Source organism: Orycteropus afer, unplaced genomic scaffold (assembly GCF_000298275.1).
Source record: "Orycteropus afer afer isolate SDZICR_OR568_19922 unplaced genomic scaffold, OryAfe1.0 scaffold00272, whole genome shotgun sequence".
Classification (NCBI taxonomy): Eukaryota; Metazoa; Chordata; class Mammalia; order Tubulidentata; family Orycteropodidae; genus Orycteropus; species Orycteropus afer.
In genome coordinates, this window is record NW_006921859.1 from 4,272,053 (window position 1) to 4,297,624 (window position 25,572).

The 25,572-nt window shown below is 43.4% G+C and overlaps 2 protein-coding genes across 2 annotated transcripts in view; both read right to left on the reverse strand.

Moving 5' to 3' along the window:
• Positions 1-7,003, reverse strand: part of TXLNA (taxilin alpha) — a 13,531-nt gene extending 6,528 nt beyond the window's left edge. Inside the window, exons 1-4 of the mRNA XM_007950454.1 lie at positions 6,826-7,003; positions 5,847-6,185; positions 4,356-4,447; positions 1,336-1,506 (exon numbers count right to left, since the gene is read on the reverse strand). Coding sequence (XP_007948645.1) covers positions 1,336-1,506; positions 4,356-4,447; positions 5,847-6,185; positions 6,826-7,003 — 780 coding nt within the window. The remainder of the gene's footprint in view (positions 1-1,335; positions 1,507-4,355; positions 4,448-5,846; positions 6,186-6,825) is intronic.
• A 9,873-nt stretch (positions 7,004-16,876) lies between these two features.
• Positions 16,877-25,572, reverse strand: part of KPNA6 (karyopherin subunit alpha 6) — a 20,255-nt gene continuing 11,559 nt past the window's right edge. Inside the window, exons 12-13 of the mRNA XM_007950455.2 lie at positions 17,785-17,963; positions 16,877-17,064 (exon numbers count right to left, since the gene is read on the reverse strand). Coding sequence (XP_007948646.2) covers positions 16,877-17,064; positions 17,785-17,963 — 367 coding nt within the window. The remainder of the gene's footprint in view (positions 17,065-17,784; positions 17,964-25,572) is intronic.

Below are 25,572 nucleotides of genomic sequence, written 5' to 3' on the forward strand. Positions count from 1 at the left end.
CTTGCAGTAATAGGCCTTGGGTTACTGCTGGTAATCCTGTCTTCCTCTTGTGAGATTAGATAAGGTCAGAACATGTGGCCTCCTTGCCGTTTTCGCAGTGATACTTATTGTCACTGTGTCGATTCTAACTCATAGTAACCCTATAAGACAGAGTAGAACTGCCCCTAGGGTTTCCAAGGCTGTGAAACTTTTTGGAAGCAGCCTACCTCACTTCCTCCCACAGCATAAAATGACGGGGAAAGATCAAGCACTCTGAAATATGTGAAAAAACTAATTGGGTATGAAACAGTACATGCCAAATAATTTCATCTAAAAAATGAAATATATGTAAGATTTTATACATAGAGAGGAAAATCTAGAAGACTTTACTTCACCTTCCATAGAAGTAGGTTAGTTGGGAGTGGTTTCTGCTGGGCAGTGGGGTTAAGGAGTGGGCAACTATTACCTTTAATTTCTTACACTTGTCACCTTTGAATCCCTCACATCAAATTTATATTAAAATCGTAATGTTTTAAAAGACAAATATTAACAAAACAAACCCAAGTTGCAAAACACCACTTATTTCCCTTAAATTCTGTTAAGATCTATATGCATTTGTGAGGACATGCACGTGAAAACAACCTGGCAGTTGGGGATCAACCCATGTTTAACCACAGGTTGAGCAGAACAAGAGAAAGGACCCAGTGTTTCTGACTGACCAACCTCTGGGAGATGAGCTGTTGTCAGCTCTGCCAGTGTGGTCAATGTGATTCTTACATTCGTATTACCATTCTCTGTAATTTCACTATCAAGATAAAAACTTTCCTACTCCCTAGCCTCAAAGACCTTGAAATCCTTAAACTCCTCAAACAACTCCTCCTCCAAACAACTATCCTCTGGGACTGGTATTTAATTTAGAAATAGTGAAGCCACTGCATTTTGGGCTCCCTTTGTTATAGCATCTTAGCCTTTATCTTATTTTAAAAACAAACAAAGAACAGTTGCCATCAAGTGAACTTGACTCTTGACTCATGACAACCTCATGTGTGTCAGAGTAGGATTTTTAATGGTTGGGATCTTTTGGAAGGAGATCCCAGGCCCTTCTTCCAAGGTACCTCTAGGTAGGTTTGAATCGTCAACCTTTCTGTTAGTAGGTGAACTTTTAACTATTAGTGCCACCCAGGAACCAATAATGTTAGTACATGCTAACTGCCTATAAGTAGTTCTACCTAAGGTGGGGTATTATGGGGGAAGTCTACTTCTATATTGCAAGCCTGTGCTACTTTTCAAGGGGAAAACCCACTGAAGATAAATGGAAGCCAAAGGACCCCGGAGGCGCGGGTGTGTGCAGCTTACCTTGAGGGAGCGGTTATGCCGCTGCAGCTCGCGGCACAGGCTCTCCAGCTTGCTGCGGGCTAGGACGGCCTTGCTGTGCTCACCCCGCAGGTGGTCCTTCTCTTGCACCAGCTGGCTCTGCTTCTTCTGCAGGAGCTTCATCTGCTTCTGAGAGTTCCTGTGTTCCTCTAGCTGGGGACAGGGAGGGCAGGTGAGTGCCCTATTGGGCTCTCCTTGATGGGAATCATCACAGCACCCCCTGAGCTGGTCTGACTCCTGCCCTCTCCTGCAAACCTGGCTGTGACAGCTGAGGCCAAGGGAGCTCTCTCACAGCTCCATTTACTCCTTACAATAACCTACTCAGAGAGAACAAGCAGGGCCACCCAGGCAGTGGATGCCAGCTTCTATCCCAGCTGACTTGAGACAAAGCTCTCAAGACACTTCAGATCATTGCATTCCCCTAACTCTCTGGACACTCACCCCTCACACCTGCTCCCCTACCTTGTATTCATCAGCAGAACCCCTTGACTCCCACTTACCCAACTTCTTCAAGACTTTAGCACTGGCTCAACATTTCTCTCTTCTCTTTCCAACATGAAAGACAAGCTACTACCATTCTTAGTCATTTCAGTATCAACAGACAAGTCTTTGACTCCTTGGCCTTACACTCCTTAACCTCCTCTACAGACCCTGTTCTCTGGCCCAGCTTAGCCCCCTCCCCACAGTACTATCCAACCCTGTCCAGTAGAAACAGAATGCAAGCCATAGAAGTAATTTTATATTTTCTAATGACCACATTAAAAAAATTAAAAGAAATAAGTGAAGTTAATTTTAATGATATATTTATTTTAACGAATATCTTAAATATTAAAACATCAACATGGAATCAATATTAAAAAACCTTATTAGAGAATTATTTTACATTCTTTCTTTTGCCCTAGGTCTTGGAAATGCAATGTGTCTTTTACATCACAGTACATACATATCTGGACTAGCTATTTCAACTGGCTTGTGGCTACTGTCCTGGACAGGGCACATCTAGACCCTGTCATTAGTGGGACCTGTACTCACTTCCACCATCTCAAGGCCAAGACTACCATCTTCTATCTTTCTAATTCATTTCTTTCAATACTCATAGTCTCCAACAAGTCTCTGAGCCTACTGGGCCTCCAATTCACTGACCCAAACATCTTTTCACTCTCCTTCAACCCCCCTTTTATCACCTACCTTCTTACCTGGCTTAGATTCCTCATGTCTTCATTCTCTTGTTCCTTTCTCCCAGCAAAATCTCAAGCATAGTAAGTCAACCTCCTGCTTCCTCTGCATTGACGCTAAAGTAACTCTTCTTGAAGGATCTCACTTCCAATTCATGACCAATTTCAGAATTTCAAGAAGATCTTTGCATGCCCAGCAATCCTACTAATTTCCAGTGCTATTTATACTCTCCTTCTAGACAACTCTTTTATCGTCCTCGCCAAGTTCCCCTCCCCTCCAGCTATCGTCCCCGTTTCACTGTGAACACAGAGGCACCAGCGCCACAACCACCAGTCCACTGGCACCTGTCCTCTCCTCCCTTGCCACTCTCCAAGGCTGACCCCCCTCCTCTGCTTGTGTGCTGGACCTCATCTCCCTTGCTTACTTGAGAACATAACTCCAGCAAACTGCTCCCTCCTCTCTTGCATCAATCTCCCTGGCTCAATCATTCTGAAAAGGTACTATATCTCCTTAAGACCCTTTTATGTAATTCTTGCAATAATCCCACTGGGGAGATATGATTCCCCCCATTTTACATATAAGAAAAGTTTCTAACAGGAGATTCCAGGTAATAAAAGCAGATGGAATGAAGAACTTTAAAATAAATAAGCAACGACCCATCAGTGGATGAATCTGTTAATTCAGATTCTGCAGGGAATCTGATAGAGGAGGGATCCTATTGCCACTATTTGACCATTTACATCACTAAATGAGGGGGAAACCCCACCTTGTGTTTCTTATGACATAACACAAAGCACCAAAACAAAAAATAAACAAACCCACTGCTGTTGAGTCAAATTCTAACCCACAGCCACCTATACGACAAAGCAGAACTACCCCATAGGGTTTCCCAAGGCTGCAATCTTTCTGGAAGTAGACTGTCATATCTTCTCCTGAAGAACAGCTGGTAAGTTTTAACTGCTGACCTTTCAGTGAGCAGCTGAGTGCTTAACCACTGCACCTCCTGAGTATAGAGAGCCACCTATGGAAAATTCCTATCAGAATAGCTGAACTTAAACTGGATTAAACTTTTAGAGCTAACCCTCACATCACTTAGAGGATTATAAGGAGGTGAAGAAACAAGTTAAATGCCACAAAGAAGGCAAAGCTGGAAAGTAGGGTATCCTCTAGGACAACTGATCTGATTTCTGCAATAAGTCAATGTTATGAAAAACAAAAAGGAGGATGATGGTGAAGGAAAGATTATTCTGGAGTACTGTGAACCAAAAGTAATAGAGAGACTTCATATGGACCCTCATTTGATCAAACTAACATTTTTAAACTGGGAAACTCTGACTCTGGACCAGGTATTACATAGTATCAAATGATTAGTGTGCATTTTGTTAAGTGTGATAATGTCACCATGCATGTCCATATCTTGGGGGTTATCTCTAAGGAAGAGGACTGCCCACTCTTCCTTCTGAAGAGTGGCGGGGGAACTGCCAGCCTTCTGGTTAGCAGTCAAATGCCTTCGGCACTAGAGTGCCTACGTACCAAACCACACATAAGCAAGGTAAGAGTATCTAGGACTCAGGTCTGGAAGCAGGGTTTCACCACCTGCAACTCATTAAGAAATTTGTTTCAAGGAATGTGGAATTCCTTCTCTCACTGTCAGCCCTGAAGAGGCCAGCTGGGACTTAACTTCCTATTTAAGTTAGAGAAAAGGCTTAGAGAAAGGGTAGATAGGAATTAAACCACCCATATGCCCCTGCACCATAGTCCCACTCCAGGTGCCCTGATGACTTTCAAAAGGCAAGGAAGGTATGAGAGGCAGGTTGGGGACTGACCAGTTCAGCATACTTCTTGCACAGCGCTGCCAGCTTCTCCTCTGGGGTGCTCAGTGTATTCAGTGTCTGCATCAGCAGTGTAATCTCCTTCCCTGCAAAGCACAGGCAGCAAAGGCATGTATACACTTCTTGGAGGGCCCCGAGCCCCTCTAGACCTGTGCCCTCACTCTAGAGCCTTAAAACAGCTCTTCCCTATCCTACCTTATTTCTCCTCATCAAACTGGCTGCCTTCCTTCCTTGCTAGACTACATACTTCATGAGGACCTCAGGACTGTCCCTAGTGCCTGTTACAGAGGACATGCCCAATAACTGAATGAACAATTGAATCCCTGTGTAATCTCAGTAGGCACCGGGAGAAAACAATTGCCTCATCTACCACCAGCCGCTCCTTGGAAGGAAGGTTGGGCAATCCTACTTCCGTAGTGATACTGCCTCAGAAACCCAAGGAGGGGTCGCTATGAGTCGGGTCCGACTCGATGGCACCTAACAACAACAACAACAACCAAAAGATGAAAGATGTCTCACCCTGAGTTCAGTGCAAGGAAGGCCCTTCCAAAAGAGGAAGAATAAAAGAAGAGCTAAGTCTCCTGAACTCCTTGAGAAAATACTAAATTTCCTGGCAACACAGGTAGTCAAATAGTGAGCTGTAAAATGAATATACCTTCCACATGTGATTCTAAGATTTAAAAAAAAAAAAAAAAAAAGAATTTTTTATTCCTCTTTGCATTAGAGTGACAGTTGGGGGTAGGATAGTCAGGAGTAGGAAGGACATAGGGATAAGGGGTTTAAAGTCACCAAGCTTGATCCTTCAATAGCCTGTCAGACACTGCCGTTCCCTACTAACTGTTGCTACCTTACACAGCACAGCACCAGGCTTCCGAGTGTCAGTCCTGGGAAGTTCCAAGAGACTGGTACAGAAGCTGCAAATCACTGGCACACAAGCCAAATCCAGCCACAGGGGGTTGTGTATGGCTCCCGGTACTTACACTGCCAACAATTTTTTTTAAAAAAAAATCTAGATTATTTCACAAAACTCTTGATTTCTTATTTTTCTTTAAAAAAAAAAAAAAAAATCTGGCTACATGAAGATCATAGTTTGGCATGCTACCAAGATCATAGTTTGGCTGGGACCAGGTGGCAGTCAACCCTTTGGATGAAGTAGGTACTCTCTTGGTCATGGGCCCCCTGGCTAGCTTGGTTTATGTATTTGAGTTTTCAATTCTGGTCTAGTCCAATTTGTTTACTATAGGGAAGTGCAAACTAAGGCCCAGACAGAGAAAAGGATTTGCCGCAGGTCACACCATGGTGCTGGCTGGCACAGGACTGCCAGGGCTCCTGTTCTCTATTTCCCTCAAAGAGCAAGCAAGCTGGATTTCAGTTCCCACTTGCTTCTGAGGCCAGGTGCCCTTGTGTAGTGCACAACCTACACATTTCTATGCTGTGGCCCACGTCCCTGGCTCTGATTAAACTAAGTAGATGCCCTCTGCTCACCCAGCCCTTTGGCTTTCTTCTTCTCCTGTGGCCTCCGGTGGTCTCGATCTCCGCCCTCATCACGTGCCCGGATGTCCTCTGTGCCTGGTTCCCCTTTGGAGGTTTCCTTCTCACCATTGACTACTGGGGTCCCTGGCTCAGGCTCCCCGTTCCTTGCAGCATAGCTCCGGGACTTCTCTGTATCTTCATGTTCAGCAGGCTCACCCTGTGCCCCATCCTCACCTGGGCCCCCCTGATTGTTGTCCACACAGTAAGTACTCAAGATGTCTTCCAACTGGCGGCTCAGCTCCTCAGACACATCACGGAGTGCCCCAGACTGAGCAGTTTTGGCTTGAGCCCCTATAGTAGGAGAGGATTAGGGACAGGGAGAGAAATAAGATAGTAGTATCACTGGCTTGGAATCTTCAGGCCCAGCTAAACTCACTGGCTTGGGTTAAATGTTGGCTAACCTCTTTAAGGCTCAGTTTATTTTCTTATAAAATTGTATAACTACCCTTCACCACTACTCAACAAGGTTTGTTGTGAGCACAGAAGAGGGCAAGTATGTAAAGCATCCAGCATAGGCTACACATGCTGCAGAAACTCAACTTCTAGTCCATCTCCTTCTTATCCCAAAAGCTATTTATTAACAAAGTCCCAGGAAAGCCTCAGGTATGGAGAGAGCAGTTACCAACTGGTGACTAATGAAGTGTTTCCTAATGGGCCCAGGATTTGCAGGCTGGGCCTCTCTTTTGACTGCCACCTGATTTAATCCTGTTACAACTTTCTCTCAAGAGTTCTGCTCCTGTGTTTGGAGTGGGAGGTTCTATCAACTCCCAGGGAAAGGGTGGGTATCACACAGACTCAGTACTCTCCTCATCTCATTCTACATTTCCTCCTTTCTGGGTAAACAGCGGCCTCAGCCTCTAATTCCAGAAGCTAAACAGGAGTACCAAAAACTCCTCCCCCTCTCCGCTGGAAAAACAGAGTTGGCACACACCCTCAGGCTTCCCAGGGGCCTGGCTGGTGGAAACTTCAGCTTCGGTTGCAGGAGTCGCCTGGCTGGGGCGACCCTGGGCTCCCTCTGGTCCCGCTTCCGGTTGCCCTGGGTTGCTTTTTGGGTTGGAAGTGTTGCCTGACTGTTTGGCGGCCCCATTCTTTTTGTCTTGGTTCTTCATTGTGGTTTGCAGTGCTAGATTAAGAGAAAATTCTTCAAAAAACAAACACAGTTGCTATTTTCCAAGACTTCGAAATTCTTCTCAGCCTGATCAGAAATCCCAACACCAGGCGCACAAAGCCTCTCAAAACAAAAACAAACTGGCTGGCCTTTACCAGGGGAAGCCAATGTTTCTCCCGGTCTCTGGCCGATCAAGGGAACCTGGTGTACCCAGTCAGGTCTTCGGTGCGCTGCTCTTGGAGCGAACGAGGAAAGAGGCCTCCTTTTTACCAAAGCCACTTCCCGACACAACACGGCCCCCTCACGACAGGTCGAGAGCGGGATTGGCTCAGAGCCGGAGACTGACGTGGCGGGATGCTAGAATCCCAGTCCCTCCCCCCGGGTCCCCAGGACTCACGTGGGTTTCCGCGCGCGCGCGCGCGCGCAAGCAGCCACCGCCACCCCCGCCCCGCGCGACCTCCGGCCACGCATGCGCAGAGGTATTAACCCGCCTCCCGGCCTGAGCCCACGCGCGGAATCGTTGTGATTCCTCCCACTAGCCAAAAGTATCCAGACAAGCCCCATGATTGTCTCATCTTGCTAGCCTCCGCAGTACGCACCTCACCGCCGACGTACCGACAGCTTCACCCGCTCTGGCCTCGCACCGGAAACCCTGGGCAACCGCTGCCGGCAGAGGTACCCGCTCCCGCCGCAGCCAATCAATAGCCTGAGCTCTCGCGGAGGTTGCTGGGAAGGCTAAAACGAAGGCGGCCTATGAGGCGGGTCAATTGGGAAGGCGGGGGGAGGGAAAACACTACACTCCCCTACATGCACAGGGGCTAGCTGACCACAACTCCCAAGAGGCAATAGAATGGGCTTTCGTTCTAGCAGCCTGATACCCTGGAGGTCCGAAAGGAGCTAGTCATGCACAATGACTTACGTCAACCTCCTATCACCCAGAAGCTATGATTCAGCCCCCAAACCTTGCTCCTGGCTATGTTTCCTGAACGCCATCAATCCCCCCTATTACCCGTTGTGCACTTCTATGCCTTGTAGGATATTTTAGGAATCTCTGAGGATTCCGGGCGAGGGTTGGAATCCTGGGCTGGGAATGAGGCAACAGTTCTAACGTCATCGCTAATTTGTTGTGTGATTGGGCATTTTCTCCCCGGGCCTCAATTTTCTTATAAGGCTTTTAATAATTGCAATAATAGTTCATTGAATGACTACTGTATGCTTAATTCTCCTAACTACTTATCTAGACAAGTACAATTGTCATTCCCCCGTTACCGCTGAGAACAGTAAGGCAAAGGTTAAATAACTTGTTCAAGGTTACACCGCTAAACAGTGCTTAGAGCAGGGATTCAAAACCAGGAGTCTGGCACCAGGCATCGTCCTTAATTGCTCTGCCACGCTTTGCCTTAGGATGAGTCAAGGTAACTTGCGAATTTTTTTTTTTTTTTTTCATCACCGTCTGGCATTTAGTTCCTAGTTGGAAAGGGTTAAGGGGACCTTGCAGGGAATTTGGCCTAAAGCAAAAATTCCTGGGCCTTTTTCTCTGACAGGCCCCCCTCTCTGTAGGCCACTTCATCACACATCTCTTGGTTGACTGCTATTGAGAAAGTACCAATTTAGCACTGGGGCTAAAGAAAGAAAATGGCAAGCTTTTCTCCAAATGTGAGATCACAATTCTTTATTCCTGTTACCTGCAGATAATGGAATAAAGGCTTCCTTACATCTGGAACCAAAAGACTAAATGATTTGGCTTCTACCTATTTATAGTTAGTCCTCTCCATCGCTGTCATTTTTTGCTTCTACTATAACTTTTACCATTTACAAAACTTCTCAGGTTTTTTGCAGATGCAATTCCCTCTTCTAAAATGCCATTCTGTTGTTGTTATGTACCGTCAAGTCGGACCTGACTCATAGTGACCCCTCCTTGGGTTTCTGAGGCAGTATCACTACGGAAGTAGATTGCCCCATCTTCCTTCAGAGGAGTGGCTGGTGGGTTTGAACCTCCAGCCTTCTGGTGAGCAGTCAAAAACAGAATCTTTTGAGGCCCAGCTCAAAGGCTACTTGCTCTGCAATCTGTCCTAGCTTCCTATGTCTGGATAGAGTTCTATTACAAATTCTAAGCAAGGTGTTGAAATTACTATTTACTTGCAAAGTCAAAAACACTGTGAGAATCCCTCCTACTTTGATGAGTAATGACTGGGATCTTAAAAGCTTGCGAGCAACCATCTAGATGTAACCATGGGTCTCTCCTCGTCCAGAGTAAAGAATGAAGAAAACCAAAGATTCATGGCAATCCTCACCCTATATGACTATGAGACCAGAAGAACTAGATGGTGCCCGGCTACCACTGCCAACCACTTGGGAGGATCTACGGAGGAGATCCTGGATAGAGAGGGAGAACAATGTGGAACAAAGGTCAAAATCATTTGGGGAAAAAAAAAAAAGGGGACCAGGTTTGCTGGTCAGATAGAGCCTGGTGGAACCACTGAGACTATGGTCCCTAGCTGCCCTTCAGGTCTGGAATTAAACCCACACCTGTGGCTTCCAGCCAAACAAAAGACAGACATATGAGTTGAACATTTACCTGAAGTAGATACACTCCTTGGAGAGAACAATCATGGGAGAAAGAAGGGCTGCTTATGCACAGGGAGACAGCTCAGGGGGCAGGAGTGCATGGAGGGACGGACACCGGGAAGAGGTAACTATCAGGAGGAAGTGGGAGGGGAGCTGTTGCATTGTGGTAAATTGTAGTCAGTGTCATGAGACAACGTGTGTGTGAACTGCTGTATGGAAAGTCAATTTGCTCTGTAAACTTTCACCCAAATCATAGTAATAAAAACAAACAAAACACTGAGAATCATTGGCTAAATTCTCTTGTCCCAGAGGCTAGCATCTGGAGCTGAGCTGGCTGCAGTAAAGGCAGAGAATGTTTTAAGTAGTTGTTCAAAATGAGCATTGTTTTGGGGCTCTTAAGATGTTAATTATTTTCCCCAAAGGTTAAGACTGTATTTCCTAACATTAAGTTTCTCTTGGAAAGGGATCAGTGCAGGAGATGGTGGATAGAGTGGGAGAACAACGTGGAACAAAACCCCAAATCATAAAAAGACCAGGTTTACTGGTCTGATTGAGCCTGGTGGAGACCCCCAAGACTATGGCCTCTAGTTATCCTGCAGGTCTGGAATAGAACTCTGTGGCTTCCAGTCAAATGACAGGCATATAGAGCGAACATTTACATCAGGTAGATACACTCCTTAAAATGATCAATCATGAGAGAACAGAAGAGCAGTATTTGTACAGGGAGATTGGTCAGGGGGCAGGAATGCATAGGAAAGGACACAGGGAAGTAGTAACTACAGGGAGGAAGTGGGAAGAGAGCTGTAACATTGTGGGGAATTGCAGTCAATGTCATGAAACAAAATGTGTATGAGCTGCTGTATGGAAAACGGATTTGCTTTGTAAACTTTCACCCAAATCACCTAAATAAATAAACAAAAATAAATAATAAATAAATAAATAAAAATTACCTAAATAAGTAAACAAAATGAAACACTAAGTGTCGTCTTTACCAGGCAACACTGTATAATGGTGTGATGAAAGAACTGAGGAGCCAAGATTTGGAATCCAGGCCTCCTGAAACGAAGGCCCTGTTTCCAGTAATGTGTGTTAGCAATCTCTTGAGGAAGTAACCTATCAATAAGGCCTTGCTGGATTTCCATAGGAAGGTGGTGTTCTAGGCAGGAGTAAAGGACACAAGCAAGAACACGTGTATATGCAGTGAGGGGTGGAGGGTATCCCAGGAAAGGTCAACGTTGGCCTTCAAGGACCAGAAGGGTAATATGAGTAAAGCAGGCAAGGAGTAAGAAAAATAGAAACATGGCTTTAAAAAGTCACTTTCTCTGTTACACTCTGAAGAACTGCTTCTGAAATGTCACAGCTATGAAAACCCTATGGAAAGAAGTTTTACTCTACAACATGGCTCAACGTGAATTGTAATAAACTCAAAGGTAAATGGTTTATTATGCTATACTTATGTAACGTTTAAAATATTCCATAATAAAAAGTTTTTATTTTTTTAAAGTCCCTTTCTCTGTTATAAAGAAAACGACGGGTTACGGAGACAACCAGGAATGGTGGCGACTGTGGTGGTGCAGCTCTTGCAGACTGTTGCCAAGCAGAAACTCAGGCCCAATCGTGCCAGATACTCAGTATTTTTTCAAGACATTTTTTAATGAGGACATTTTTTAAATGTTGACAACTAAGTAAAACTTAAAACACACTATCAGCAAAAAGAAAACCCTCCTTTGGTGTTAAATCAAATTGTTGGCTTCTTGTAATTTCTGTTTTAGGAATTGTTCCAATCTGAAGTGAGGAGTCTGTGAACTGTATGACTTCAATGTTTATGAGATTATTTCTTCATTAGCAAAATGGAGACAACATTCAGTTAGTTTATAAGCCTCAGAAGGCTATGGAATGATAATGAAATAATGTCAAGATCCTTTACAGAAATTGTAGAAAATGCAAACTAATCTATAGTGACTATAGAATGCAGATTTGTGGTTGCTGCGGCAGAAAGAGAAGATTCCAAAGGACATAGGAAAACTTATAGGGGTGATGGATATATTCACTATCTTAATAGTGGCAATGGTTTCATGAGTGCATGTATATAAAAAATTATCACATTATACACTTTAAATAGGTGCAGTTTATTGTATGTCAATAAAGTTTTTTTAAAAAAACTAAACATACACCCAACACACACACACACACGCGCGCGCGCGCGCACACACACACAACGCTTTATAGCAGGAGCAGGCTGGAGCAATTCTTATTTCTACTGTTAGGCTAACAAGTTTAAACACTTCTCATTCACTTCCAAATAATCCAGCTTAGTTTCATTCTAAACCAAAAGACACAATTTAGAACTTTGCAACAGGTTTTTATTTTTGCTTTATATCTATTATTACAGTGTTTGAAACCTAAAGAAATACATTTTTTCAAATTTGGATGTGTATATAAATATCATTTGTCTGGACTCAGCACACTCAATGCCATGGTTTCTTGGCCTATATCTGCTCTGAAATCATCAAGCTGTGTCTGTCTACCCAGGGGCCCTGAGAATATGAAAATAGGCAGATTTTACGGTTCTTGGAAAAAGAAAACAAATTCTGAAAGAACTATCAGTGAGAAGGAGAAGGATTCACCTTCCTAGAGACTGTAGTTGGAAACCCAACGTGTTTTTTGGGGACATCTGCCCTTTGGATGGAGTCCTATATCTTCTTTTCCTTTCTCTAGTGATCCATTCAAAGGCAGTTCCCACCAAAGCTGGATAAAAAAGCCAATACCACCCTAAGGTCCGAGAGTGCTTAAGGACATCCTCTGAGCCAGAGTTTCAAAGCCAGTCACAGGGCCTGCCTCTATTGCTTTAGGGCATGACAGACAGTTTTCTCTCCCCTAGCCTAGGGGCTAAAAATCTGACCTGCTTAGGGGAGAGAGCAAGGCTAACTTTGAACAGAGGCATTCAGGTAAGGGCTAATGTGGATTTAAGTCAGGCTGGCCCAGAAGTAGCCAGGTAAGCCCAAACCCACTGAAAACCTTTATAGCACACTATTTCTCCTAGGGCATCTGGGCCCCAAATTTAATGCTGTCTTTTCTAAATCTCAAAGCTGGCTTTGGTTCTGCACATAGCCCAGGTCTAATGCAAAATGCTCTCAGAGGAAAAATAACAGCTTTAATATAGAGTTGATTAGTCTTGACCTCATTTTACCCCCTTGCCATGGTCTTAATTGGGGGGTAAACCAAACCAAAAATAAAATCCGGGAGTAAGGGCTAGGGAATAGACAATGGGATGACTGAATCATTTTGAAGGCCTTGGCCAAAGAGTAGCTAGTGTCTACTACTAGTGGATCCCCGTAGGTCCAAAATCTCAGCCTTTTGGCTTAAGAATCCAAAAGCTAAGACACAGGGGAAAAAAAAAAACACTGGTTAAGGTTGGTCTAGAATGTGCAATCCTGAAATAGTTGTGATAGAAATCTACTCTGAGCAGTTTCTCAGTCCCACACTCATGCACTCACTGCTGGGGTAGTCTTGCCTGGAAGATGTCGCCACTGGTTATGAGCATTTCATATGGTTCAGTGCTCTAAGCTTTGTACCCCTCCCCCAAGGCTGCCAGGGAGGCGGAGAGGAAGGCACATTCCTTCCCCAGGCTCCCAGCCAGCCTGTTCTCCCTTGGATTCTGGCGTGCCTGCAGGGACCTGGAAAATATGATGCCTACCTTCAATTGAGAATCTAGAATCTGAGCCCATAAGATAATGCCACTGAGGATATGATGGATGTCAAGCTAAGTGAGTCTAGGGGAGAAGGGAGGAGGCCTGAGCAAATGAATTGGAACCTTAAAAGAGGGGTCTGGGATGAGGAAGGAAGTATTGCAAGGCTTTCATCGCCTTCTCTTTAAGTTAGCTAGGAGAAGGATAACTCCAGGGTATAGGGAGAAGGCAAGGAGACATGAAAATATTTGGCTTTAGTGAAATAGAAAGTCTCTGCTGAGAGCCTTCTTTCCTTCTTACTTGGCTAGGTTCAATTGCAGCTACAAATCTTGAAGTTCAGCTCCAAAAACAGGGTTTCTGGAAGAAGCAAAGAAAGCAGAAAGACATCTAAGCGTTCTAGTTAAGAAGGGAGGGGTGGGGCATCCAGGCCCCTGGAATCTGGCATCATCAACACCTGCTTGGAACAATCATTTGTGCTCATTACCCGAAGTAACTGGTCTGGCCAGTTGAGGGTAAAAACCCACGTAGTTCCAATAGAAGGCTGTGCCAATACTAAGAGCAGAAAGACATTGGGAATAGCTGAGAACTGAAGACCAAAGACCCTGCTAGTACTAGAGATAGGGTTTGGGAGTGGAGGGCCCAGAAACACTGGCAATAAATACCTGGCATAGCTCAAGATAGTATTTGAACACTGTAGCTAAGAAAAAGGCTCCTTGTCTTCTTAATTTACACCTAGAATCCTTCACCCTCACCTCTGCAAAGCTACAACCAGAGATCTTAAAATGGCCATCCTAGCCATATGCCAATATATGAGGTTCCAGCGTGTCTAGACTTATTAGGTTATTAGCAGGCTGGGGAGTTCCTCCATCCCTGCAACCACCATTCAAAAACTGACCAGAAAGCTTTGAACTCACTTAGGCCAGCGTCCAGGTCTAGATGAGGGCTGACCATGAAGACAGCTGTTGCGCCTGGGCTGCAGAAGTATTCTTTTGCTTCCAGAGATGGCCAAAAGAGAGGAGGAAACACAAAAGACCTGCCTATGTCTGCTAGAAGAGCTTCCCCTGTTGACTAAATGGGGTCTAGAGTAGGGGAACTGGGAAGCATAGTCTGGGGACGACACCAACAAAGGAAAGCTCTGAGGCTACTTTCCTCTGATCAGAAATGTATCTTCACATTGTGCCTCTGGAAGATACTTCAGTCTTTGAAGTCCTTGTAGAAAACTGGCTTCAAGAACTAGCTAGATGACTCAAGAATTCTTCTATCTGGTACAAAGCCCAGATCTAAGCCAAAGTAGATTTTGGAAGAATAGTTGGGAAAGCAGGATGTATATTTCTCACACCAAGAATTTGACCCTAAAGTCAAAGACAGTGCTTCAGATGTACAAAGTCACTCCTAAAAATTTGTTTCTACCCTCTGGACAAAAACAATGGGAGGAAAACCCTTTCTTTGAACAGCAGAAGAAGAGTTTTGTAATGGAGGCAATAGCCAAGTGAAAACTGTGTCATCCCTTGCTTACCTGGGAGACTGTGGGTTGGTAGTCGTCATTCCCAAACTGTAAAGTGACCTCTGACTCACCAAAGGAGAACAGCATTGATGTAACTTTCCAGGGATAACTGCCAGCCCCAAATCACGCTGCTTATAAAATGGTCCCAGAATGACTGCCCATACTTTATACATGTAAGCAGAGGGGCGTGAATTTCACCTGAGCCAGAAGGGGATATGTAGCAACAGGAGGAAGAATGGCATTGTTTCTGGGGAAGGAAAAGTCAGCTTGGAGCAGGGCACTATCTGACAACAGTGGGTTTTGGGGGCTGGGGTAGACTGTGCCATCAGCAGCTCCACACTTGGTCTATACTTAGCTGACAATTTCCTCCACCCTAATCCCTGACAAGTGGGCTTTATTAAAAGTAATCCACCCAGAGGCATAGGGAAGCCCTTGAGGCACTGTACTAGTTTTATTCAAAGAGAAAGAAAAGGCATCTGGATTATAATTGTCACAGGAAGGGCAAAACCCAAAGCAGGCTCTAGGCCCTCTAACAGGAAGATACCAATAGCTCTCACAAGATACTAAGGCTGCTGAAGTCTCTGGGATGACAGGAGAGGCAGTCATGTGTGTTAACTGGCATGGACAGGGATATCCGAGACTGAATCTGAGAAGGCAGGCTGTTTTCTGGGTTTCCTGACATAAGCAGGATCCTCAGCGTGAGGACTTCACCAGGCCCTGGGGCATCCTTGCTTCCTTAAGACTGGGCCAATCAGATCAAGCTGTCCTGCTATACAAAGGTTCCAGAGCTGAGTGTTGGTCCCAGGTGATGGCCCAAAATCCAAGCAGAGAGGGAAAGGACCAAGCTCAGTTCCCCCCGAGTGTGGAGCTTCCACATCTCTTTTTGGTCTTCCTCATAGAATCTTACTTAAAATTACAAATAGTTCTTCCTTTTGAGACCAATTAAGATTGACCTACCTAATATACAGAATATAAAAAAATACAGAACTTTTTGGCATTATCTCCTTTGGAAGTAAATATACATGATCCAACTATGGAAGAGGAAGAAGAAAGGCCAAAGGCAGGGATCCCTGGGTATCCCAATACATGACATTCTCCCTCCAACCTCCTCTGAAATTTATGGGTCACCAGAGTGAGGACCATCTTCTCCTTAGGAGAAAGGAAGGACCACAGCCTCCTATCTCGTGCTTAGGAGAAAATACAGCCGCCTCGGAGGTCCATTCAACTCCGGGGGGGAATTTTCAAGTAAACAAATGAAGTTGGGTCGCACCATTTGGAAGGTGGGTAAGAAACATGGGATCAGTAGCGACACATGGGAAGCCCTGTCTGAAGGCCTATGCTCCTCCCCTCCACTCTCACTGGTGTATTTGCCCCAGGACAGTGAGGGGGATCTCCCAAACTAAAGGTCTGGACAAGGGGTTAGAGGGAAGGATGGAGCTTTGCCTCAGGGTGGCTCCCCCTCAGCCTCTAGTCACAGACAATGCTGACAGCTGGGATTCCTAAAACCAGGAACTCATGGTTCTTGGGAAGAGCAACCTCCATACAAGAAAAATGTGCAAAAGAAAAAATTAAATAACTCAATCCAAGCATACGAGATTAATATTCTGTCAGAGCAAGAACACTTTGTTTTGGATTTCTCCCCTCCCCTCCCACCCCTCACCTCTGGAATATTCCATCTGCTCCAGTACCCAAGATAAGAGTTACACAGATCAGGACAGAGGACTGGGAAGGATGAAGAAAAATAAAAGGGAAGGAAGTCATCACAAAAGAAAAAAATTTAAAATAAAAAAAGGTGCAAAATTGATTACCTCAGTCCTCCTTTGTCTACCTTTGGGCTCCTGGGTTAAAGACACATGTGCAGCCAAAATATAGTGTAAGGAAGAAAAACCCAACACGTCCCCTTCTTGTCACAAAACCCAAACGTGAGCCTCAGATGGTTCTGTCCAGAGGGTGCTCCCTCCAGGGAAGGGGGTGGAGCGGGTCAAGAGCACAGTCTCCAGGGTAGCAGAGGTGTGTGGTAGCTGATGGGGGGGGCTGGTTCCCGCCCACCAGAGGGCTGCTTTTCCGCTGGTTGGTGGTGCTTCCCATCCCCTCCCCTCCCTGGAGGCAGACATTATAGCTGGAAGCCCTCCATGGGGGCCTCAGGCTGCTGGAAGATAAACTGCTGTTGTGTTTCATCCACTTGGGGAGCTAGGCTGCTGTCATCATCTTCTACACCAAAGTAGTGCTCAATAAGGTCAAAGGCCTTCTGGTAGATTTCCTGGTTCTCGTGGCTCTGGAGAAACTCAATTTTATCTAAGCCTTTTGAAGCAAGAAGAAAGGAAGGAAAGAAAAGAGTGAAATTTGAGTGCTTTTCTTTGGGAAGAAGCTGAGCCCATGTAACATTTATCTATTTTTCCTTCCCTGAGATGTTAGTGTTTACAAACACAAATAATATGATCAAATCTCTGACCTCAAAGAGGAAAGCCATCATCTTTTCAAAGAGACTACTCTCTCTTCTCAGAGATGAAAAATGAGTCAATCTAGTACTCTTATTGGAACACATGCCTTCTGGCTCCTGCTATTATTATCAGTTTTGGACGTTTTATCTGCACATCTGTGCTATACCCACTTACTGGGTAGAGCACATCAGAAAGATCTACTTCTTCTCAGGCAAGATAAGAAACTGGTACATAAATCTTGGATTGGAACATGACCCAAATCCCAATCAAATTTATGTCAGCCACTAATATGAGCACTAATAAGCTCATTAGTCCCATAGGAACATGTGGAACCCAGTAGATAGCCAAAAGTTGCAATTGACTTGAAGGCAACTTTTTTTTTTTTGATGGTACAACTTGGCTAGACAGGAGTTCTTAACCACTTTTGGAGACACAGACTCAAATCTCATTAAAGTCATAGGTACTCACAGAAAAACACATTCTCACGTTCTGTTTATCATGTTGGAGGCCTACAGTCCCCAGACTCTGACCCTGAACTTCTTTGATTAAGGCAGAGATGAAGGTGGGGAGATGCACATACCGTAAGCTTCCTCAATGAGGCCACAGTAGGGATTGACCCCTGAGCCACTGCGTTTGCCCTCTTGCTCTCCAAGCCGCAGGATGTTCTCCAGTCCATTGAGGGCCACCTGTACTATCTTTGAATCCATCACAGTCAGCAAGTCACACAGGGGTTTGATGCAGCCCAGTGAGACAAGGTACCTGGGGGCCAGAGATCAGGCAAGTTCTAAGTTAATGCTGACCAAGTGAATTGCTGGGCAGGGGCTTTGGCCTCTGAATCTCCCTGATAGATGTCAACATTCTCAGCAATCCAATTTATTTTTTTTTTTTAATTAGGATTTGGGTGAAGATTTACAGAGTAAATTCACTTTTCATACAGCAGTTCACATATACTTTGTCTCATGTCATTGACCAAAATTTACAATGCAGCATCAGCAATCTAATTTTAATGAGTATGGATAATCACTCATTCTCTATCTCAATCTCTTCATCTTCCCACTGCTACTCGTCTAGTTAATCTCTCACAGTAACAGACTCCTCCTACTTGCCTTTGTTTCTCTTGCTGTAATATTACCCACTATTGAAACAGAGCTCTGAACATACCACTTCTCTGCTTAAAATTGTTCACAGGCTCCCTATTTCCCCCAAGTCCAAATTCTTTGGGAAGACAATAAACATTTTTTATAATCTGACTCTTACTTCCTTTTCTAGCTTCAACTCCCATTATTCCCTTTCAAGGATACTACTACATTCCAGTCAAACTTGTTGCTTCAAGTAAAGGTCTCCAGCTTTCAAATACTTGTACCTTTACTTATGCTTTTTCCTGTCCAAAGGCCTTTTTCAACACCATATTTATTTATATACTCAATGGCTATTCCTTTTCTAAGACTTTATATATAAGGACTATACTTCCCTTACTAGACTATGAACTGAGGGCAAGCTATGTGTCTAATTTTCATGACTCATGTTCAGATAATTGAAACTAAAATCAAACAACACGTACAAAATATAGCTTTCTATCTGCGTCTTTTGGATCCTACCCCCAAAATATGATTTTCAAAAAAAACCTGCTTGCATAAGCCAAAGCATGGTTCCCCTTCATTTTTGTATAGATAATTGAGAATTACATGGATTTCAGTTTTCTGGAAGAAAGGAAGAGGTAGAGGAGGGATGGATGTTGTGGTAGTTAAGGTTGTGTGTCAATTTGGCCAGGCCTGGTTTTGAGTGCCTGGGCAGCTGGATGTAGTATTCCCCATGATGAGACTGGTAATCAACTCCATGGTGGAATCTACTGTGAGCAGCTGAGGAGCTGCCTTAGGGATGTGGTCTGCTTCCTGTACATAAGGAGAAGGTCTGAGGATGGTCTCTAGCTTCTTGGCACATCTGGATATTGCATTTGGCTGAGTCATCAGTCTGCTATGTTGTCTGCTGATCTTGGGACTGTTAGCTAGTGGCCTGCTGTGTTGCTTGATAATCTTAGGACTGTGCTATTTTACTTGTCTACCTTGGGTTTGTCAGCCTCAGCAGCCAGCAGCTGCCTGAGTTAAGAGAAGCCTCCAGCTTCAGTGGGCTAGGAGCAAGAGGCAAAGCTGAAGCCCAAGGTCAAGGGGCTCTCACCCAGCCCCCAGAGCTGGCACTCTGAATTCAGACTTCTAGCCTCCTCAACTATAAGAGAATAAATCCTTGTTTGTTAAAACTACCCATTTATGGTATTTCTGTTAGAGTGGCACAGAGAACCAAAACATGCTTGAAGACTAGAAGGGAGAACAGTGAGGAAGGTATAACTGTGGACTGCATACGGCTGTCCTCAGGGCACAGTCATTTTGGATGTTTGCAAGCAGCCAGTCCACCACCACCCTTCACTTTTTCTTTTTCTTTTTCTTTTTTTTAAACTGTGATTTGGGTGAAAATTTATAGAGCAAATTCACTTTCCATACAGCAATTCATATACACTTTGTCTCAAGACATTGCCTACAATTTACCCCAATACAACAGCTCCCCTTCCATTTCCTCCGCATAGTTACCTCTTCCCTGTGTCCATCCCTCCATGTACCCTTGCCCCCTGAGTTGTCTCCCTGTGCATAAATAGCCCCTCCTTTTCCCATGGTTGTTCACTCCAAGGAGTGTATTTACCTCAGGTAAATGTTCAACTCATATGCCTGTCTTTTGTTTGGCTGGAAGCCACAGCAATGGGTTCAATTCCAGACCTGAAGGGCAGCTAGGAGCCATAGTCTCAGGGGTTCCACCAGGCTCTATCAGACCAGCAAACCTGGTCCCCCCCTTTTTTCCCCCAAATGCTTTTGAGTTTTGTTCCACATTGTTCTCCCTCTCTATCCAGGATCTCCTACATAGATCCCCTTCCGAATGGTTGATAGTGGTAGCCGGGCACCATCTAATTCTTCTGGTCTCATAGTAGTATAGGCTGAGGATCGCATGGTATACTAGTCGCTAGGACTAATTGTTTCCCTGAATCTTTGGTTTTCTTCTTTCTTCTTTGCTCTGGACAAGGAGAGACCCATTGTTGCATCAAGATGGCTGCTTGGAAACTTTTAAGATCCCAGTCACTTGACAAAGTAGGAGGTGGAACAATGTTTTGTGCAGTATGTTATGCCAATTGAGCTTGATGTCTCCTGCGACTATGGTCCGGAGCCCACAGGTTCAACTACTCGCTCCCTCTGGGGAGCTGACTGTGACCAAGAAGTGACTACAACCTTGTCCCGTGTCAGGTCTAATATAAACCTGGGAATTCTTACAGATCATACAAATACACTTATAGGACCATTGTCTGCCAACCCTACACATGGTCTTGAGTACACTCCCCACTTCAGAGACATACCTAATAGTTCAGCCTGTCCACTCATCTATCCACCTGTATACCCGTATGCCTTCATTGACAATGCAGTACTGTATATACCAAAGGGTTCATTTTTGTTGACTGTACCTCCCATGTACCTCTCCATGTCTTCCTCTTCCTCAATGCCACCATGTTGATCACTCACATTTGGTATACTGCCCTTCTCTTCCCCAAATCAATACTTACCTCTACCTATCTAACAGTGTTCCTCCCTTCCCCTCCCACCCCTTTGTAACCAACAAAGAAAATTTCCTTTCACAGATAAACCTTTCCTTGACTTTTACAATAATAGACTAATACAGTATTTGTCCTTCTGTGACTGATATATTTCACTCAGCATAATATCCTCCAAGTTTATCCATGTTATGTGGTGTTTTGCAGATTCTACATTATTCTTTAGGGTTGCACAGTATTCCATGGTGTGTATGTACCATAGTTTGGTTATCCATTCGGTTATCCATTCCTCAGTTGATGGACACCCAGGTTGTTTCCATCTTTTGGCTATTGTAAATAGTGCTGTGATGAACATGCGTGTGCATATGTCTGTTCTTGTCATGGCTTTCACTTGTTTAGGATATATACCTAGTAATGGAATGGCTGGGTCAAATAGTATTTCTAATTCCAACTTTTTAAGGACTTGCCATACTGGTTTCCACAGTGGTTGTACCATTTTACACTCCCACCAGCAATGTATGAGAGTCTCAATCTTCCCATATCCTCACCAGCATTTGTTATTTTCTGTCTTGTTGAACTTTGTTACTAGTGCTGGAACAAGATGGTATCTCGTTGTTTTGATCTGCATCTCTCCAATGGATAATGACTGTGAGCATGTCTTCACATGTTTGTTGGCTGCCTGAATATCCTACTTGATGAAGTGTCTATTCATGTCTTCTGCCCATTTTTAAATTGGATTATTTGTCTTTCTGTTATTGAGGTGTTAGAGTTTTCTATAAATTTTCTATAAATTCTAGAGGTCAAATATTATTTCCCAATCTGTAGGTTCTCTTTTCACTCTTTTGAAGAAGTCTTCTGATGTACATAAAAATTACATTTTTAGAAGGTCCCAATCATCTAGTTTATCTTCTGCTGTTTGTGCATTTTGGGTTATGCTTGATAATCTTTTTATGCCATAAATTAGGGGCCTTAAATTTGCCCTTAGTTTTTTTTTTTGAGGAACTTTATAGTTTTAGGTTTCACATTTAAGTCTTTGATCCATCTGGAGTTACTTTTTGTGTATGGTGTGAGGTACAGATTTTGTTTGATTTTTCTGCAAATGGATATCCAGTTTTGCCAGCACCATTTCTTAAACAGACATTCTCTTCCCCATTTAACGGATTTCGGCCCTTTGTCAAAGATCAGCTGACCATAGGTCAATGGACCTCTCTTTCTGGGTCAGCACAGCTGTTTTGAGTGTGTGCGGGCAGAGTTCTTGCTTGGACTGTTATCTGGGAGTGGGCTCCACCTGCCAAGGACAACGTTGGCAACCGCTGTAGAAACCGATGACTGGAGAGATGTGATATTTCCCTTGCTACTCTTGTGCCCCATACCCTCTTGGAGAATAGGGGTGTGGCCATCCCCCCACCATCTCCACCTACTTTCTTTACCTACAGGGGTTCCATCCTAGTCTGTGACCTGGCAGACCCTGGGTGCTGTGTCCCACCCTTGACAATTTTGTTTTTGTTCGTTTGTTTTTAAATTATTCTTGTTATCTTCCTTCTTTCCTCTTCTTTGTATTTCCTCTTTCCTGTCCTTGTTTCTTTTTTTTAAATTCTTGTGTCTCTTTCCTTTTCCTGGTTTCCTTCTTCTAGTTCTTCACTTCCCTTATTTTCCTTTTGCAGTTTTCCCTATTCTTTTATTCTTGCTATTTTCTCTCATTCTTCCCTCCCCAGATAGTTTTTTTTTCCTCAATTTTCTTTTATCCTTTTTCAATGTATTTTGAAAAATTTTCTTCTTATTTATTGCACTTTTTCTCTCTCTCTCTTTTTTTTTTTTTTTGCAATTGCTCCTATTTGTGTATGTGGTTTGAGTTTTTTGTTTTCTTATTTTTTTGGTGTTTTCTTTTTTTTTGAGTGGCAGACAGCAATCGCTCCCACACAGCCCAACCATACCTGTACCTCCTGCAGCCCAGCCCTACCCACTGGGTGAGGGCTACCACTGGCTTTTACACCAACTGGCTGATAGACAGCAGCCAATACCAGCTCAACTCACCTTCAACTGTTCTTTGTGAACAGCTAACAGAGATCTGTGTACATACTCTCATTCTCTATTATACTCACCAGGAGACAGGTGGTGAGTGCCAAAGTGTTAACAACTAGCAAACAGAGGGGCTATATGTTAACATAGATATATCAAAACAAAGAAAAAAAAAAAAATCCTATGCGAATCACACCAACATACAAGCACAAATTAAACATAAATACAATACTACCACAATGTCTCAGAGACAGCAGACCATCACAGTCCACACAAAAAAGCAAGATAAAGTAGTCGAAACAAGGGACTGGGACACAAATCCAGAAAACATCCCTGAATAAGAAGCAGCACTGGAACTCCCTAATAAGGAATTCAAAAGAATTATATTTGGGTACTTTCAATAGATTGATCGGGCAATCTACTTCTGTAGACATATTGCCTCGGAAATTCAAGGAGGGGTTACTATGAGTCGAATCGACTCAATAGCAGTGAATTTGGTTTTTGGTTGGTTTCAATGGATTAAGAGATTAACAAGATTAAGGAAAACACTGAAAAAATTAAGGAAAACACTGACAAAACTCCAGAACAATTTAGGAAAACGATACAAGAACTGACAAAATAAACAAAAAATTAGAAATGATACAAAAACAACAAATACAGAAATCCAGAAGATTAATACTTAGATTTCAGAAATAGGTAACACATTGAAAGGGCAAAGGAGCAGAACTGAATCAATGGAAGACAGAATGAATGGATGAAAGACAAATACCTCAATACTGCTTTGTTAAGGGATCAATCAGACTAAAGATCAAAACATAATGAAGAAAGCCTAAGATTTCATGTGGGATACCATCAAGAGGAATAAATTAATGTAGTCAGACTTCCAGAACAGGAAGAGACAGATTGTCTCACAGAGAAAATTGTGGAAGAATTGTTGGACACCCATGACTACTTAAATAATCAACTATATGAGAACAAATGGTCACCATTTACGCTAAAGCAAAGATGAGAAGGTAAGGAGGGACAGGGAAGACAGACAAATGGAAACAGAATAAGCAGAGTAGAAATAATGAGAATGCTGACACATTGGGAAAACTGTAATCAATGTCATGGAACAATCTGTATAAAAATTGTTAAATGGGAACTTAATTTGCCCTGTAAACTTCCACCTATAACACAATGAAGTATTATTTAAAACAAAACAAAACAAACTCTATGGAGTAGTTCTACTCTGCATGCATGGGGTCACCATGAATCAAAATCAACTGGATGGCAACTAACAACCACCACCACAACAAAAATCAGCTGGATTCTTCTACACAGCAAAGTGGTCTCTGAAAAGGAAATAAGGAAATTAATACCATTTACAATAGCTACCAAGATAAGATACTTGGGAATAAATCTTACCAGGGACACAAAAGACCTATACAAAGAAAACTACAAAACACTACTTCAAGAAACTATAAGAAATCTACATAAATGGAAGAACATACCATGCTCATAGATAGGAAGATTGAACACTGTGAAAATGTCAATACTATCCAAAGCAATCTATATATTAAATGCAATCCTGATCCAGATTCCATCAATATTCTTTAAAAACATGCAAAAACCAATCACTAATTTTATACAGAAAGGAAAGAGACCTCAGATAAGCAAAGCACTACTGAAGAAGAACAGCAAAATAGGAGGTTCCACATACCCAGATTCAAAACCCACTGCTCAGCCACAGTTGTCAAAACAGAATGATATTGGTTCAATGACAGATCCATAGACCAGTGGAACAGAATTGAGAATCCAAAAATCGATCCATCAACCTATAGTCAGCTAATCTTTGACAACAGCCCAAAACCAATAAATGGAGAAGAGATGGTCTCTTTAACATATGGTGCTGGCAAAACTGGATATCCACTTGCAGAAAGATCAAACAAGGTCCATACCTCACAACATATAAAAAAACTAACTCCAGATGAATCAAAGAGTTAAATATGAAACCTAAAACAATAAAAACATAAGGGCAAACTTTCAAAAAACCAAACCCACTGCCATTGAGTCAATTCTGACTCATAGTGACCTACTTTGGGTATCCGAGATGGTAAACCTTTATGGAAGCAGACTGCCCAGTCTTGCTTCTGTGGAGTGGATGGTGGGTTTGAATTGCCAACCTTCTGATTAGTAGTCAAATGCCTTAGGCACTACACCACCAGTGCTCCTTAGGGGCAAACTTAGGGGCCCTAATTTATGGCATAAACAGACTATCAAGCATAACCCAAGATGCACAAACAGCAGAAGATAAAATAGATGAATGGGACCTTTTAAAAATTAAATTCTTATGTGCATCAAAAGACCTCTCCAAAAGAGTCAAAAGAGAACCTACAGAATGGGAAAAAATATCAGGCAATAACATACTGGACAAAAGACTCATCTCTAAAATTTATAGAAAACTCCAACACCTCAACATCAAAAAGAAAAATGATCCACTTAAAAAATGGGCAGCAGATTTGAACAGACACTTCACCAAAGAGGATATTCAGGCAGCCAACCAACACATGAAAAAATGTTTGTGATCATTAGCCATTGTTGTTGTTGTTGTTAAGTGCCGTCGAGTCGTTTCCGACTCATAGCGACCCCATGCACAGCAGAATGAAACACTGTCCAATCCTGTGCCAGCCCCACAATCCCTGCTATACTTGAGCCCATCATCGCAGCCACCGTGTCAATCCATCTCGTTGAAGGCCTCCCCCTCTTTCGTCGACCCTCCAC